The sequence below is a fragment of the Anoplolepis gracilipes genome, unplaced genomic scaffold (assembly GCF_047496725.1).
Source record: "Anoplolepis gracilipes unplaced genomic scaffold, ASM4749672v1 Contig20, whole genome shotgun sequence".
Lineage (NCBI taxonomy): Eukaryota > Metazoa > Arthropoda > Insecta > Hymenoptera > Formicidae > Anoplolepis > Anoplolepis gracilipes.
This window is the reverse complement of record NW_027328668.1, coordinates 110898-127097: the sequence shown is the minus strand read 5'-3', so window position 1 is coordinate 127097 and position 16200 is coordinate 110898. Positions and strand designations below refer to the sequence as shown.

The following is a 16200-nucleotide window of genomic DNA, read 5'->3' as shown; positions in this document are numbered from 1 at the left end:
AAACAAAAATATTAATACAGAAATATTATTTTTTATTGAAACGAAGAAATGTTTTATTTACTAATAGGGAATTGAGCTAATTGAGAACCAAATGTGATAAATAAAAATGCCAAATTTTTCTTATTCTATTTGTACAATATTTATTGCACATTTCGGTCTCTCATTGAACCATCATCAGAATATTATATACTAATTATATAATATTAATGATCGTATGGATATACAATTCCGATACATGTATATAATTCTTATCCTTTATATGATCTATCGGTTACATCAGTATGCTGCAATGCAATATTGAATGCTGCACAAGTCCACACTCAACTAATAAAGTTGTATGCTCTCACCGCTTTTATATTAACCAGAATCGACAGTGAGATACAAACAACCATAAATTCCAAACTTTATTGTTCCTTTGAAGAAAGGAATTGAGCGTTAGGATTAAATATTCGGTAAATTATTCACTAACGTGAGATATACTTGACTTTCTGTATCGCTCTGTAAGTTTATACTATTTACTTGGCTTTGATGAATATTATTTCCGACACAACAATCTCTTTTTATAAATCTTCATCCAATATTTCTACTTCGCCCGATGCGAGCTTATGATTGTTTATTTTGTGATCCATAATAACAGAGTGTTAAGCTGAATTTAATGTAATTAGGTGCTCGGTTATCTTCAGAAATTTCGACTAATTTTCAGTAATCTGCTCGTATATCCTATAATGTATCAGTTTTTGCATGGGATCTTATATATTACATTACTGCGCATTCCGTCATTCAAAGTGTCTTTTGTACACGTATGAACCGTCGCAATTTATATTAATGCTCATATATAAGAGCATAACGTTTAAATCACGGACTACTGGTTTGAATTTCTTGATGATTCTTAGTGCATAAGGAATATTGAAGTATTAATACGAGATTATGTGATCATCTTATCGAAAGATTAATATGAATGCTTTCCATTTAGCAATACAAGTGTTATTCTGTCTTTTTTCGACATCAAGTGAGAACAAAGATAGAATAATATTTGTGTCGACTTGTATTACTAAATTCAACACTCTATGTGAATATTAAATTAAGTACATATAAGTCTTAAATGAGTTATTAGTGGATAAATATAGGTACATAAATATATATAATACATGTTATTTGGACTCCACGATTCTTTTCTTTCCTACGATTTCAAGCACATTTGTTGTTTTTCTGAGAACATTATAAATGTGAAAATGCATTTGAATAAAATATAGTGGGCAAACCGCCACCATTTAGAAAAATTAGTTTAAACATTTAGACATCATAAATTAATAAAATTTCAAAAACCGCGGCGTCAGATTGCTCATAAAATGCATTTTTAGTGCCGACTAAGCGACAACAAAATCTGAGAAAATTTAAACAACTGATATTTTTTATCTGCGAGTAGATTCATAAAATCTGGGAAGACAGATTTATTAAAATTTTTCAATACACTAGGCAAACGTTTTGTTGCTGCGGATGACTATAACGCAAAACACACTCAATGGGGATAAAGAACAACCCAAACCAAAGGAAGAGAACTTTTCAACGCTATCGAACTATTAGGGCTAGAAACGATCTCATTTGACGAGCTCACTTGGCCGACTGATAGCAAGAAAATACCTGACTTGTTCGACTTTGGCATTGTTAAAGGTATATCGAAAACTATAATTTCAAAGTTGAATCGTTTTTCGAATTGTCCTCCGATCATTCCCCCGTTATAATCTATCTGAGTAACAGAATAATCTTGGAAGATAAGCCCTATGCTCTACATAAAACTGACTGGGATTCTTTTAAAATCTAAGTTACACATACCTTGAATACTGTAGTATATAATTGAAGACAGAAGAGCACATATTCTTGGCAATGGATTATTTCAATAACTGCATTCAGCAAACGGCCGGAAATTCTACTCCCAATTTTCAGAGTAAGGATTTTAAATTCTAATACCCTACGTATATCCGCGAAAAATTAGCGATAAAATCTGTAAGCAATGATAAGTTACAAGAGATCTCGACCTAAGATTCTAGTTTAAACTGAATCATTAACAAACTAAAAAACTACTCAATGAGGAAAGAAATCAAGGGATCTAAAAATATTTAAGTGGACTAAGTGCTTCTAAAGCCTCAGAATATTCCCTATAGAAAGCCACCAAGAAATTTAAAAGACCTCAACAAGTATCACATCCTATTCGAAGTTGAAACTGGGCCAGAAACGATGCAAAAAGGTTTTACAGAATATTTCTCTAGAGTATTCACTCCAAATTCTAGAAAAATTAGTTTACAAGAAGAAGCCCATATATATGAAACTTTAAATGAGGATTCCTTGAGTGAGATATCTATTTATATTAAATTTTTCGCCAAAAAAGAAATACATGCTATAGCAACTCTAAATTCTAGAAAAGCCCCCGGATATTATATATCTTATAACCAGCATATACTCAAAGAATTATCCAATGAAGGTACAATATTACGTTCTTCAAATAAATATATAATTCTCAGGATAAAGTCCTTCCCTACCCTATGGAAAGTAGCACAGATAATCATGAAATTAAAACCTGTCAAACATACCAGAAAATGTAAAATCATATAGATCGATTAGGCTCCCCTCAATCCCATTCCAAAGTCTTCGAAAAATTGATATTAAATAGGCTTATTATAGGCCAATCATAAATGATAAGCAGCTTATTTCTTCTCACCAATTTGGCTTCAGACTAAAACTCTACAATACAACAAATTCATAGAAGTGTCCAAAAAATTTACGATGCAATCGAAGCCAAAAAATATTGTTTCGCGGCGTTTATTGACATTTCACAAGCCTTTAATAAAGTGTAGCACAATGGTCTAAAATGGTACAAAATAAAAGCGAATATCACGCATTACATTCTAAAGTCCTACAAGATAGACATTTTTTAATCAACTACAACAATACAATAACAAAACTGTACAAAATCTATTCAGGGTTCCTATAGAAAGCGTACTAAGTTCCTGTTTGTACTTACTATTCACTGCCGACCTACTTGGCATAAAGGGAGTCACAATAACTACCTTTGCGGATGATATCGCTATACTAACCGCCCCCAGGGAGCCTATTGTAACATCATTGAAAACACAAGAAAGTTTAAATGCCATTCAAAAATGATTTAAAACATGGCGAATTAAAGCAAATGAGACCAAGTCCGCTCATATTACGTTTACTACATGCAAAAAACATATCTTTCTGTTTTTTCTAAATGGACAACAACTTACTCAAACCGATGAAGTGAAATATTTGGACATGCACCTGGTTTGTGGTCTAAACTGGAAGAAACATATTCATGAAACGCAAGCAATTGGGACTCCAACTTAAAAAGCTGTATTGGGTTATTGGCTGCAAATTTCAATTATCAATAGACAATAAATTGTTAATTTATAAATGCATTCTCAAACCGATGTAGACCTATGGAATTCAGTTATAAGGAATAGCCTCTAATTTAGACTCTAATTTAGAGATACTTCAAAGATTCCAATTTAAGATGCTAAGAATCATTGTTAATCCCTCATGGTACATCACTAACGAAGCTCTATATCGTAATTGGGTATTCCAATGGTTAAAGACAAAATAAAGAGATTCAGCCTGAAAAATCCGTATATCAGCCGCTTATCGCCATCCGAAAAAAATATTGTTAATGGTGCGATTGAGGAGTGAAAGACGCAAGGGATTTATCACCACAACAATAATTGCAAAGTTGTTTACATCAAACAAAAGATAATTAGCGAGATAAAGTTGATTACGATACGAGATAAAATATATAAAATAAATATAACTCAATGTTTTTTATTTTTAATCTTTTAGTATTTTTTCTTTTATTACTTTTGTACAAATATCTAGGAGATAATGACAGCTTTATTTTTAACACATAAGAAATATGTATGGTGAAAGAATATGTATTATAGGCGACGCCACTCAAGGTCAAACTAACAAAATCAACAAATATATCTTTTTAAATCCTTCAGCTGATCTAAAACATTTTTTAGAAAATATATATTTTTCAAAATATGTATATAATAAAGAATTTCAACATGGTTTAGACCTTCTGTATATTTATAATTAATATTTCTAAATATATCCTGTGTATTTGTTGCATTGTTCAAATTATATTAGCATACTACAAATTTCTATATAAGCATTTAAATGATTCCATCGCTTTAGCTCCATTATTTGAATTAGCAACATAAATATCAGAAATCATTCAGAAACTCCATATCAGAAAGTCAAAAGAGATAAGTGTTTTGCTTCATGTTGATAATTGTTTTTCTACATATGTTTTATCTGAAAGATAAAAATAAAACATACAATTATATTTATATAATTAATTAAATATTATAAAAATAATATAATATTAATTTGTTACATAAAATATATTTATATTTTTATTTTAAATAAAAAATATTAATTTGTTATATTTATATACTTGAAATGATTTCCTTATTTTAACATCGTCGTTTTTATTTTATAAAGGTTATTAATATTTGGAATACAAAAGCTTCATTTTTCATAAATTCTAAAAGACTAAAAATAGCATAAATTTGAAATTATTTTAATTACTATTTGTTAAATAATTATCATATTATGTTATTAATTGTAAAAAATAATAGAAAATCATTTTTTATATATTTTTCAATTACTAATTTTGATAGTTCAGTTAAATTAATGAAATTTACTTACAGCTACAATATAGCTTTAGTATGATACGGATTTTTTCTTGGTGATACATTCAACCAGAAACCTCTTTCAGGGCTCAAAGTAAAGCCGACTTTAGAAAACTTGAGCGGTATCGATGTCTTTTCGCAAGGTTTAAGATCGCAACGTGCTAGCAGATGAAAGAGCAGAACTTTCGTTTCCAACAACGCGAATCTGTTACCTATACACATTCTAGGACCCAGACCAAAGGGAAGATAGGCTCCACAGTTCAGACTATTTTTCTTTTGTTCCCCGCGAAATCTTTCGGGATTAAATTTTTCCGGCTCTTCAAAGTATTGAGGATCGTGATGAAGTCCATAAACTGGTATCCATATGCCGTATCCTTTTTTTATAATAAAGGGTTTCTTTCCGGGTAATGTCGATGGTAACTCGAAATCTTTCAAACATAATCTATCCAACGCTAAAACAATCGGATTCTTCCTGAGGGTCTCTTCAATCACAGCATTTAAATATTCCATGTTATTAATTGCTTCATATGATATTTGTCCATTTGTTTTTTCCAAAACCTCATCGATTTCATTTTGAAGTCTTTCTTGTATGTCCTGATTTATCGCGATTTCGTGAGCGACAAAACACATTAACTGAGAACTGCTGTCGAAACCGCCAAAGAAGAAAATAAACGCCTGAGCTACCATATCGTCAATAGTCCATTCTGTTTTACCATCCTTACCTCTATTCTCCATCATCAATTGTAATATGTCTGGTCGAATAATACCATTCTCATCCCTAGTTCTTATTGTGGTTTTTATGAGATCCCGGAAAAAATTCGCTATTTCTTCACGAATAAATTTCAGTTTAATTATTCGTGCCAGCCAAGGCAAGCTTCTAAATATACGGAACTTTAAAAAAGCGATAGTGTTAAAATTGGTTGCCTCTTTGGCATACACATAGAACTTGTTCTTTGGATTTGTCATTGAATCAACACTAATGCCAAAAGCGCAAGTAGCTATTAGGTCACTTGTATATTTTGTAAAGATGTCTTTCATTTCCATTATCCTCTTCTCCGTTGGTAATTTCGTTAAGTAATTGACAAAATCGGCACCACAATCCGACATCAACTTGAACATACTTTTCATTTTACTGGACGTGAAAGCCGGACTCAATGTATATCTCACTTCGCGCCACTTGTCTCCGCGAAGGACGAAGGGATTTTTACCAAAAATTGAATCTTGAGTTTCATCAATAAAGCTAAGATGATCCATAAACATGTCGAAATGTTTCAACGCGATGGATTTAATAAGCTCAGGATCGCGGAGTACTATGACTGGTCTGCTCAAGTCATACATGCCGACGTATTTGGCGTCTGGTGATAAATCATATAATGATTTAACGAGTTCAGCTGCCGATTCGCGACGAAAGAGTGTCGATCCTACTAATGGGAAAGACATCTTATGCGGTATCCCATGTTTCTCGAAAAAGTTCAAATGTTTAAAGAAATAATAATAGATGCCTAAAGCACCCGCGATCACTGACAACACAATTATGTATATCATACTGATATTTATTCACAGGGATGGAATTAAAATTGCAAAAAAAAATAATATATAGATTATTGCACGAATGTTATTGTGCGAAATCTATTATTTGAATATTGTGTCTAATTATTAAAGTCTGAATGACGTGTGCGAAGAAATGTTACACGTCGGAGTACGACATTCTACTGCTGCAATGATTTTTCTTTTATACAGACGCAGATGCAACATCATGTGAACTATTTATTACGTAATACGTGTATGTGATTGTGTAAACATTTATATCTCACACAACTTCAATTCTTAATTATATCTCGATGAGGCATTTTTTGATAAGATAATATTAATGATGATATTAATGTTGATATTAATTGTGAGATAATGTTAAAATTTTGTCGCAAAATTTAGTAAAATATTTTAAGTAAATATGTTTTTAGCTATTTTTTATTTTGATAATATATATATATATATATATATATATATATACAGGGTGTCCCCGAATTGGCGGATCAACTCTCGTCGGTAGATAGAGCGTGTTAAACTGAAGAAAAAAATCTTATATCATTTTGCTAAATTTGCAATAATTAATAAGATATAAATTAATAAAGATCGGCCAATCCGTGCCAGTATAAGCGTGCGGCGCGAAGAAATCTCCCAGTTGTTACTTGATACTAGGCGCGCAGCAAGCGTAAACGCAGAACGCACTGTACGTGTCTCTTTAAGTACGCCCTTTGTACGTCCTTTGTATGTCCTTTGTAGACCGCTCCACCTACTGTCTCGCCGCGCGCCTAGTATCAAGTAACAAGTAGGAGGTTTCTTCGTGCCACGCGCTTATCCTGGCATGTATTGGCCGATCTTTATTAATTTATATCTCATTAATTATTGCAAATTTAGCAAAATGATATAAGATTTTTCTCTTCAGTTTAACACGATCTATCTACCCACGAGAGTTGATCTGCCAATTCGGGGACACCCTGTATATGTGTATATATATATATGTGTGTATATATATATATATATATATATATATATGTGTATATATCTATATATATATATGTGTATATATACATATATGTGTGTATATATATATATATATATGTGTATATATATATGTGTGTATATATATATGTGTGTATATATATATATGTGTATATATATATATATATGTATATATATATATATATATGTATATATATATATATATATATATATATATATATATATATATGCAGAGTGCCTGTATCAGGCATTTTTTCAAAGACCAAGACTTTTATCTCGAAAAATGTAACTTATAAAAGTTTTATAACTTCGAGGAGGGCATAAGATGGTATCATTGGTATCATTAGTTTAACCTTGTACGTTACAAAATTATACATGGAAATCAATCTCGTTTTTTTTAAATACAACTACTCTAATTTTACTAACGGTGTATAAAAGCTCTCTAAATTAAATAATCAAATAATAATACATGAAAATAAAGTGTGGAGAGCTAGTTCTTGCATTAGAAATAAAAAATCAGAAATTAAAATATAAAATGTAAATATAAAAAATACATAACGTTTATTAGTAAATAATATCATAAGAAATATCATAGAGAATATCATGAGAAAATGTATTGAGAAGCGGATGTTTCGGCTTGACCTTTCAAGCACTCTTCGGCGCAAATAGTGTAACTTAAACCTACAAAAGAACTAAAAAATCGAAAATGTTAAAATTGGACATAGTCGTTCGCATATTGATAAAGTCTCTAGCAAATCATAACGCTCTAATCGCCCCTACGGGGCGGTTTAAAATTGTTCGTTTTAAATCGTATACTGGAATTCGTGTATAATATGTCATTCGCGGGCCACGCTTTGCATAAGAAGGTATAATCCACCTCACAAAAGCTCATGTTGGACACAGTCTAGGGTCCCCTTTCAAAATTTAAAGATTCGGAGATGAATAAATCGGTGTTGAAGTTAGTGATTGATTTAGAAGTCGTCAATATTTGCAAAAAATAAAAAAAAGTTAAAAAAACAGAAAAGAAAACTTAATAATTTATTTATAAAACGCATGAGTCAAACGCAAATTATATGTCAGTCCCTAAGAGTAGTCAGATTATGTGTCAATCTCTTATAAAACAAAAACCTGTACCATGTGCAAAACTGTGATACGCAAAAAACTAGATTCTACCTATTTGGTGTATCTATCAATTTACTAATTAATAAATACCGGATGAATGAACAATTATTGTTAATCGGTGTACTTACATAAATATAACACTCACAAATATTATAAAATGATATTCATACAAATATTATAAATGATAATATGATATTCTCTATGATATTTCTTATAATATTATTTACTAATAAACGTTATGTATTTTTTATATTTACATTTTATATTTTAATTTCTGATTTTTGATTTCTAATGCAACAAACTCTCTACATCTTATTTTCATGTATTATTATTTGATTACTCTAATTTTTTTATATAAATCGAATTCTGGCAACATTTGCATAACAAATTATAAAGATATGATGATAAAAAATTGAATAGTTTATAAGCTCATACTTTAATTCGATATAATTTTTTATAAACTATGAAATATTTCATAAAATATTCTTTTTTTAAATTACTTTACTTCAATACTTTTATGCGCAGAATGGAAGAATCAATTGGTATAAAGTAAACACTTATTAGAAAAAACTTTAATAGGAAAAAACACAAAACACAGTACACAATATGTGTATAACTGCCTTCTTTCTTCAACATTGTCGTCCCGCAATTACTCTCGAAGTTGAATGAGTTGACTATTGTCCTTATGTTTCAAGCGTCGACGCTAGCGTGCTTTGCAAGCATGCCCTAATGGCTTTCTGTATCCTAAGTTGTTGCTAGGTTATCGACCACCATTATTTCTTAGTCTCAATCGAATAAAATGTCGAATTACGTCCAAAATGATACATCCGCGAGTCGACCTCGAAATATATTGAACATGCGCGTGCTGCAACCGGTCTTGCAAATTGCAAGATAAACACTTATAAGGAAATGCAAGAACTTTCATAATAAGAGAACACAAAATACAATACATAAGTATACTTATATTCTAATTATAATTAGAAATAAGAGCTGTCGGCAATACGCCCGCGCACGACGATAGCTGTCTCCAAAGATGTCTACTGTTATTTATTAAAAGACGCGAAGATGACCTTCTTCTTGTCTCATCAAGTAACAGATATCGCGGCATAGGAATAACACAGAGACGTAACAATGTGTGTGTGTGTGTGTGTGTGCGTGTGCGTGTGCGTGTGCGTGTGCGTGCGTGCGTGCGTGCGTGCGTGCGTGCGTGCGTGCGTGCGTGCGTGCGTGCGTGCGTGCGTGCGTGCGTGCGTGCGTGCGTGCGTGCGTGCGTGCGTGCGTGCGTGCGTGCGTGCGTGCGTGCGTGCGTGCGTGCGTGCGTGCGTGCGTGCGTGCGTGCGTGCGTGCGTGCGTGCGTGCGTGCGTGCGCGCGTGTGTGTGTGTGTATTGTATAAGTCATAATTGCTAAAACTCTTTTCTGTTCTCTCCTTGTAGCGTAATTTTTTGATATCATCATTTTTATAGGATATATTTTACAATGTTAAAATAATTTGTAGAACAGTTTTTTACAGTTTAAAATAACGCTATTTTGGACAGTACATAATATAATAGTTCTTGACATGCCTGAACTTAATGTCTTTTCTTACTTTTTTTTAAAAAAGTAAGTTTTTATGGATTATATAATTCTTTTTTGTAGTTTTAAATTACATTAATAATTTTGAACTTTTTCTTGCATTATTGCTCTTAAATCATTAGTGCGTATGTAAGATAATATACATATATGTATCATATAATACATTAGTTCGTTGAAAAATATGTAGCTATTGTTATAGGTAAAAATAGAATTGGTATATAGATATAATAAGATTAATTGTATATAAATATATTCATTAAATTTTGATTAACAAAACAAACATATATTTCATAAGTATTTTCTACATATAATTTTTGCTATTTTAACGAATTAACTGATACATGTATTATACATAATGATGTTATCTTGCTATGCAATAATAATTTATTTCTTACGTGATTGAACTATATCCAAAAAGAAAACAGCCATTTCTTTATAAGTAAACTCTTCCTATAAATTTTTACAAACCTAAATATTTATAAAAGATATTAATCATGATATAAAACACACTTCGTAGATCTCTCCTTGTGTTGTCATGCTGTCACTGAAAACTGACGTTATCCCAACGCAAGTTCAACCCAGACATGGCGGAGTTAATTAAATCTCAAACATACGGTGTCCAGACCCTTATTATAGGGGCTCTATGACAGGATAGAGATCCTCCACAGATGGATAGGAATAACTGACGCCATTTGTAGTAAATGCGGAAATGACTCAATTATAAATTTTATGCTGTCACTGTCTATGTAGAAGTTTTATATATCTATCTATCTTATCTTTATATTCTTTCGCTGTTTCCGGTTTTACCACAAATGGTAATCAGCAGAAAACGTAAGCAATTATTCTAATCCCTTTCTAGAGGATCTCTACGACAGAAGACACTATGGAGACCTGTCGCGGAGAGTGATTCGTAATTCTCATTTTAATGTATTTTGGCTAAAATGCAGAGAAGATCGAGATTAAATTATGATACTCGTAATCAGCAGAATGGTTTTATCTACGTACAGAGCGATTTTTTGGAAAAAAAGTCAAAATAAAATTTTCAAAAACGTGCTGCTAACCGCGAATCAGGTGTAACTGTCCCCCAAATTGATATTCTATTTATTATAAATTTTTAATAGCCAAAATGCAAAATTCGGCTCTATATGTAGTTTCTCATTTTTTGTAAAGATACTAAATATACTATAATAGAGTCATGAAAGAATATGACTTTCTCTAAATATTCAAAACTACGAATATCGCTATCTGTATCTAAGGTACAGGTAATGAATCAATGTTGGTAGCACCATTTGCTAAGAAGAGATAATGAGAGACAATAATGTCGTTTTTGTCTCTCTTGAAATGCAATAATGTTTGTGCGTGTACAGACATACAGCAATACATTGAATGAGAGTTTATTTCTCAATGTTGGTGACAGTAATGCTGGAATTTTCTCGTCACTCCTGTCGACCCTTAATGAAAAAATTTCACATTTCAACTTTGCGTTATAATATCATTGTTTATGATACACGTAAAACAAAAATAAAGACTTTCTTTATATCTTATAATTTATATAATTCAAACTCAAGCTATCGCTTAACTCTAATAAGAATTTAATTCATTCAGCGGTTATTTTAATGGTTACTCTCAATTATCCGATTCGCGTAAAAATACATGGATCAGCTTGTTTACAGGAAACTTAGTACAGACACTAGGTGTTTTTTTATATATAATATATTGTATAATACTTTACCTCTATTAAGCCATGCGATTGCAGCAGAAGATTGATGAGTCTTGTATCTGTCTGAAAGATCTTATAAGTCATGTGTAACTGTTTCGCAGGTGGATCTTCTGGTGGTGTGGCTAAAGCGGAACATCTGAAGAATAAATAGAATGTAATTGCTTAAAAAGTTTAGGAGATAAACTTATATAATAGACTGTGTCTTCTTATGAGCGCACGAACGCCAACATAGGAAGACAGAAATAGTGACGGAATCTTCCGCTCTCTCTCTCTTTCTCTCACATTTTACAAAAAAGGGGGAAAATAACTGAGAAAAAAGGGGAAAACATTTACTCTATTTCACTCCTCTCATTTCCCACACTTACTATTAATCACATATAGACAGAGAGTATCATTTCATCTATTGCTCTCTCACTCTTGTGTCAGCGTACGTTTCTCTCACGCAATCTATTATATAAGTCTATAGTTTAAGGACATATATACATATATATGTATATATCCTTATACTATATATGTATAGAGCGTGTTAAACTGAAGAGAAGTCTTATATCATTTTGCTAAATTCGCAATAATTAATGAGATGTAAATTAGTAAAGATCGGCCAATCTGTGCCAGTATAAGCGCGCGGCGCGAAAAAACCTCCTAGTTGTTACTTAATACTAGACGCGGCGAGACATATAAACGCAGCGCGCACTGTACGTGTCTCTTTCAGTACTATACGTCTTTTGTACGTCCTTTGTACATCCTTTGTAGAATGCTCCGTCTACTGTCTCGCCGCGCGTCTAGTATCAAGTAACAATTAGGAGGCTTCTTCGCGCCGCGCGCTTATCCTGGCACGAATTGGTCGATTTTTATTAATTTATATCTTATTAATTATTGCGAATTTAGCAAAATGATATAAGATTTTTCTCTTCAGTTTAACACGCTCTATCTACTCACGAGAGTTGATCCGCTAATTCTGGGACACCCTGTATATATAATAATATATAGATATAATAAAAATAATATAAATATAGAAATATAAAAGAAATATGACGTTATTTTTAATACTAAAGTTACTATATATATATATAATAGTGTAAGAAAAATAAAATAATTAAAGTAATATTTCGATATATCTCGAACGCGCCACGTGTCGAGATATAGAAGCGAGCAAAAGTTCGAGAAGAAAGATCGTTGAGCAAAACAGCGGAAAAACACGACTTAGAAATGCGACAAACAACCTCGAGCAACATCGACGTGAAGGCGAAATTTGGCAGAGCCTTCTTGGCACGTGTAGACCGAAATTAAAGACATTATCGGAGCAAATTGCAAACGTGGGACTTAGAAAAATTTCGACTATCGTATCGGAGCATAGCCGTTCCGCGAAAGGCTCACAGTCCCGCGAATAGTTAAAGAAAAAGAAGTTCCATATAAGTTCAATTACATTTGAACGCGACGTTCAGTATTTTTTTCTGTATTCAGTAGATTTCAATTTGTAATAAAGACATTATGCATGTGAGTGTAGATACATATAATGTTGGCTGATTTCGTCGTTACCGCCATCGATCCTTGCTATCCCACATTGCCATGGAAAAGTGACAATTAGTGCAAGAAGAAAAAAAGAAAGAGAAGTAATAATGATAATTAACGTTCACATTCTTAAATCTCTTACAATAGTAACTTTAATATTAAAAATAACGTCATATTTCTTTTGTATTTCTATATTTTTTTTCTTTAGGTAAAAATTCTTCATATTTTTTCTTACTTAAGAAAAGATAAGGTTACCTAAGAAAAAATAAAAGATTGCTGTTTTCAATTTTTCATGATATCAAAGGAAAACTAATTTTTGAAGAGATCACTCAGAAATTAATTTTAGAAAAAAAATAAAAAAGTTCCAAAAAATTGTAATTAAAGTTGCGCATTTTTTTATTTTGTTTTAAAGATCTTTTTAACAAAAAACTTTGATGTAAATTTAAAATCAATATAATGCGCCGTTTTTAGAATAATAAGTTAAAGATAAGAAAATTCAATCAGTTAAGATCCGTAGTTCGTATGCGACCCCCGTCCGATTTTGATAAAATTTTACAAGCATATACTTATTAAATACAGACGAATGACACAAGTACAACTAGACAGAAACGTCTAGTTTCCAAAGTTATTAAATTTTAATTATCTAAATAAACAATTTTGAGACTTTCATATAAAAATAAGATTAAAATTCACAAATATTTTACTAAATTGTTTCATTTTATTAATATAAACTATAAACAACAACATATTAAAATATCATTATCACGAAAAAACAAGAAATTGAAAAAGTACATTTCATAGTTCACAACCCATATAAAACCATATAATTATATCTTTTTCGCATCCAAAGCACAAGATGTACTGAATATCGCGCGAAAAGTTATAAACTACGTTAGATACCCATGTAAAATCATAGAAATATAAACCTCGTTTCGCATCTAAACCAAGCAATATAACTGTACGTTCACACAGTAAATTACAAATCTACGTATCTAAGTGTATATCTTGTTTCGCATTTGAAATACCAGGCAATGTGAACTTTGTTTCGCCCAAAAAGTTGCAAGTAAGAGAGGGTCAACAAACGTCAAAACTGTAATTTGTTGCAGACATTTTTTGTGAATGCCTTCGACAAAAATGAGGATATGGCAACGCACTTAAGCAAATTGGAAAACCTCATCAATTAAGGTCGTCAGATGCTGATATGAATGATGACATGCTGATGTCAAAAATATTAGCAACACTTCCGGAAAAATACAAACATTTTGCTACTGCGTGGGAATGAACTCCTTTGGAAGAAAAAAAGCTAGAGAACTTGATAGCAAGACTGTTGGTCGAAGAATTGAATAATACGAAAGATATAATACGATTAAAGAACTATCAGTAAACTTTAAGAGCAAAGTAAAATGCTAGAAATATGACGGAAACATCCACCTGGCCAAAAACTCTAAGTCAAAGGGATATGAAGGAATGCTAAGAAATGTTTCAGCTGCGGTAAGAGAGGACACTTTGCTGCAAATTGTCGAAAAAAAAGGTAATACTAATAAGCAATGCAATATATGTAAGAAAATAAATAATTTAGAAAAAAATTGTTTTTCTTGGAATAAGGAGAGTAAAGAAGCTTTTTAGTTGAAATTATGATGCTGAAGTTGGATAGTAGATTCAGGTACTACAGGATATGGTAAATAATAGTAAACACATGAAGAATCTAAGGAGAATCGAATCTAAAATCAGAATGGCAAAACTAAATGAATTAATGAAAACCGAAGGAATCGGAAATATGGATTTTGAGAGATGTTTATTGAAAGAAGTTATGTTTGTTCCAGATCTAAGCGCAAATTTGATATTAGTCAACGCAATTACTAAAAATTATTGATAAGTACTCTTTACTAAAGACAACATATAAATCAGTCTTAATAATTGAATAGTGTTAACAGGTAAAAAGATGGAAAACGGACTGTATGGTATAATACTAAAACCAGAAAATAAAAGAAATGCATATCTAATAGGAGATAAATTGCAACATGCAAAATGTGGCACAGAAGATTAGGACATCTCAACAAAAAAGGTATGAAAAACTTACTGCAAATATCTCAAGGAATGAATATAAGGCAAACATTGACTCAATAGACAAGGTATGTGAAACCTCTATGAAAACCAAACAAACAAGGTTACACTTTAATAACAAAAGAACAAGGGCAAATAAACCGGAAATCATACATACAGACGTATGCGGTTTTATAGAACTATATACAAGGGATGGAAAAAAATATTTTCTCACATTTGTAGATGACTATACTAAATTTTTAACAGTTTATTTGTTAAAACATAAAAGCAAGGTTCCACATGCAATTATAGAATACGTCGAGAGAGTAGAAAAGACAACATCATTCTAAGGTATTAAAATTGAGATGTAACAATGGAAAAGAGTAATATGTGACCGGAAGGTGCAAAAGTGGAATAAGACCAAAGAATATAATCAATAATAATTGACTACACAACTCCATATACACCGCAACTAAATGGCAAAACAGAACGAATAAACAGAACAATTATAGACAGAGTAAGGGTTTTAATATTTGATACCGATGGATAAAAATATGTGGGGAGAAGCCATATATATAGGAGCATACCTACATAATAGATTTTCGACTAAAAATCTTGATGTGATGTCAAATCTTGATGTCAGTGGAAAAAATGAGAAAACAAAACACCTGATTTAAGCAGGATTAAAATGTTTGGATGTGAGGCTTATGTGAAAGTTTTGGAACCCTTGAAGAAACTGATGAAAGGAACGGATGAAAGGACCAAACTGTACAGAATAGTGGGATATTCAACGAATGGATGGACTATGGGAACAAAGAAGGAAAATAATCATATCCAGAAATTTCAAATTTAAAAAGTATAACATTGAAAAACATAAAAAAAAAAAAAAAAATAAACCACAAGAATAGAATTGAAAGATAACACAGATGAATCAGAAAAAAAAACTGGAACAGAATGAAGAGGAAAAAGATTCAAACATTTCAGAGTATGAAGAAGAG

The 16200-nt window shown here is 31.5% G+C and overlaps 2 protein-coding genes across 5 annotated transcripts in view; both read right to left on the bottom strand.

The window, feature by feature from the left end:
* The window catches only part of LOC140675663 (tubulin polyglutamylase TTLL5-like), a 59219-nt gene that overhangs the window by 16523 nt on the left and 26496 nt on the right, over positions 1-16200 (bottom strand). For all 4 annotated transcript variants that reach the window (XR_012048425.1, XM_072910272.1, XM_072910273.1 and 1 more), the window contains exon 4: positions 11660-11783. Coding sequence is in view for 3 of the 4 variants with exons in the window: in XM_072910272.1 (XP_072766373.1) it covers positions 11660-11783 (124 nt within the window). In the remaining variant the exon portion in view is untranslated. The remainder of the gene's footprint in view (positions 1-11659; positions 11784-16200) is intronic.
* LOC140675664 (cytochrome P450 9e2-like) lies at positions 3-6547 on the bottom strand. Its single transcript, XM_072910274.1, has 2 exons — positions 4726-6547; positions 3-4329 (listed from the first exon to the last, which is right to left on the bottom strand). The coding sequence occupies exon 1, from the start codon at positions 6252-6254 to the stop codon at positions 4728-4730; it is 1527 nt and encodes a 508-aa protein (XP_072766375.1). The 5' UTR covers positions 6255-6547; the 3' UTR covers positions 3-4329; positions 4726-4727.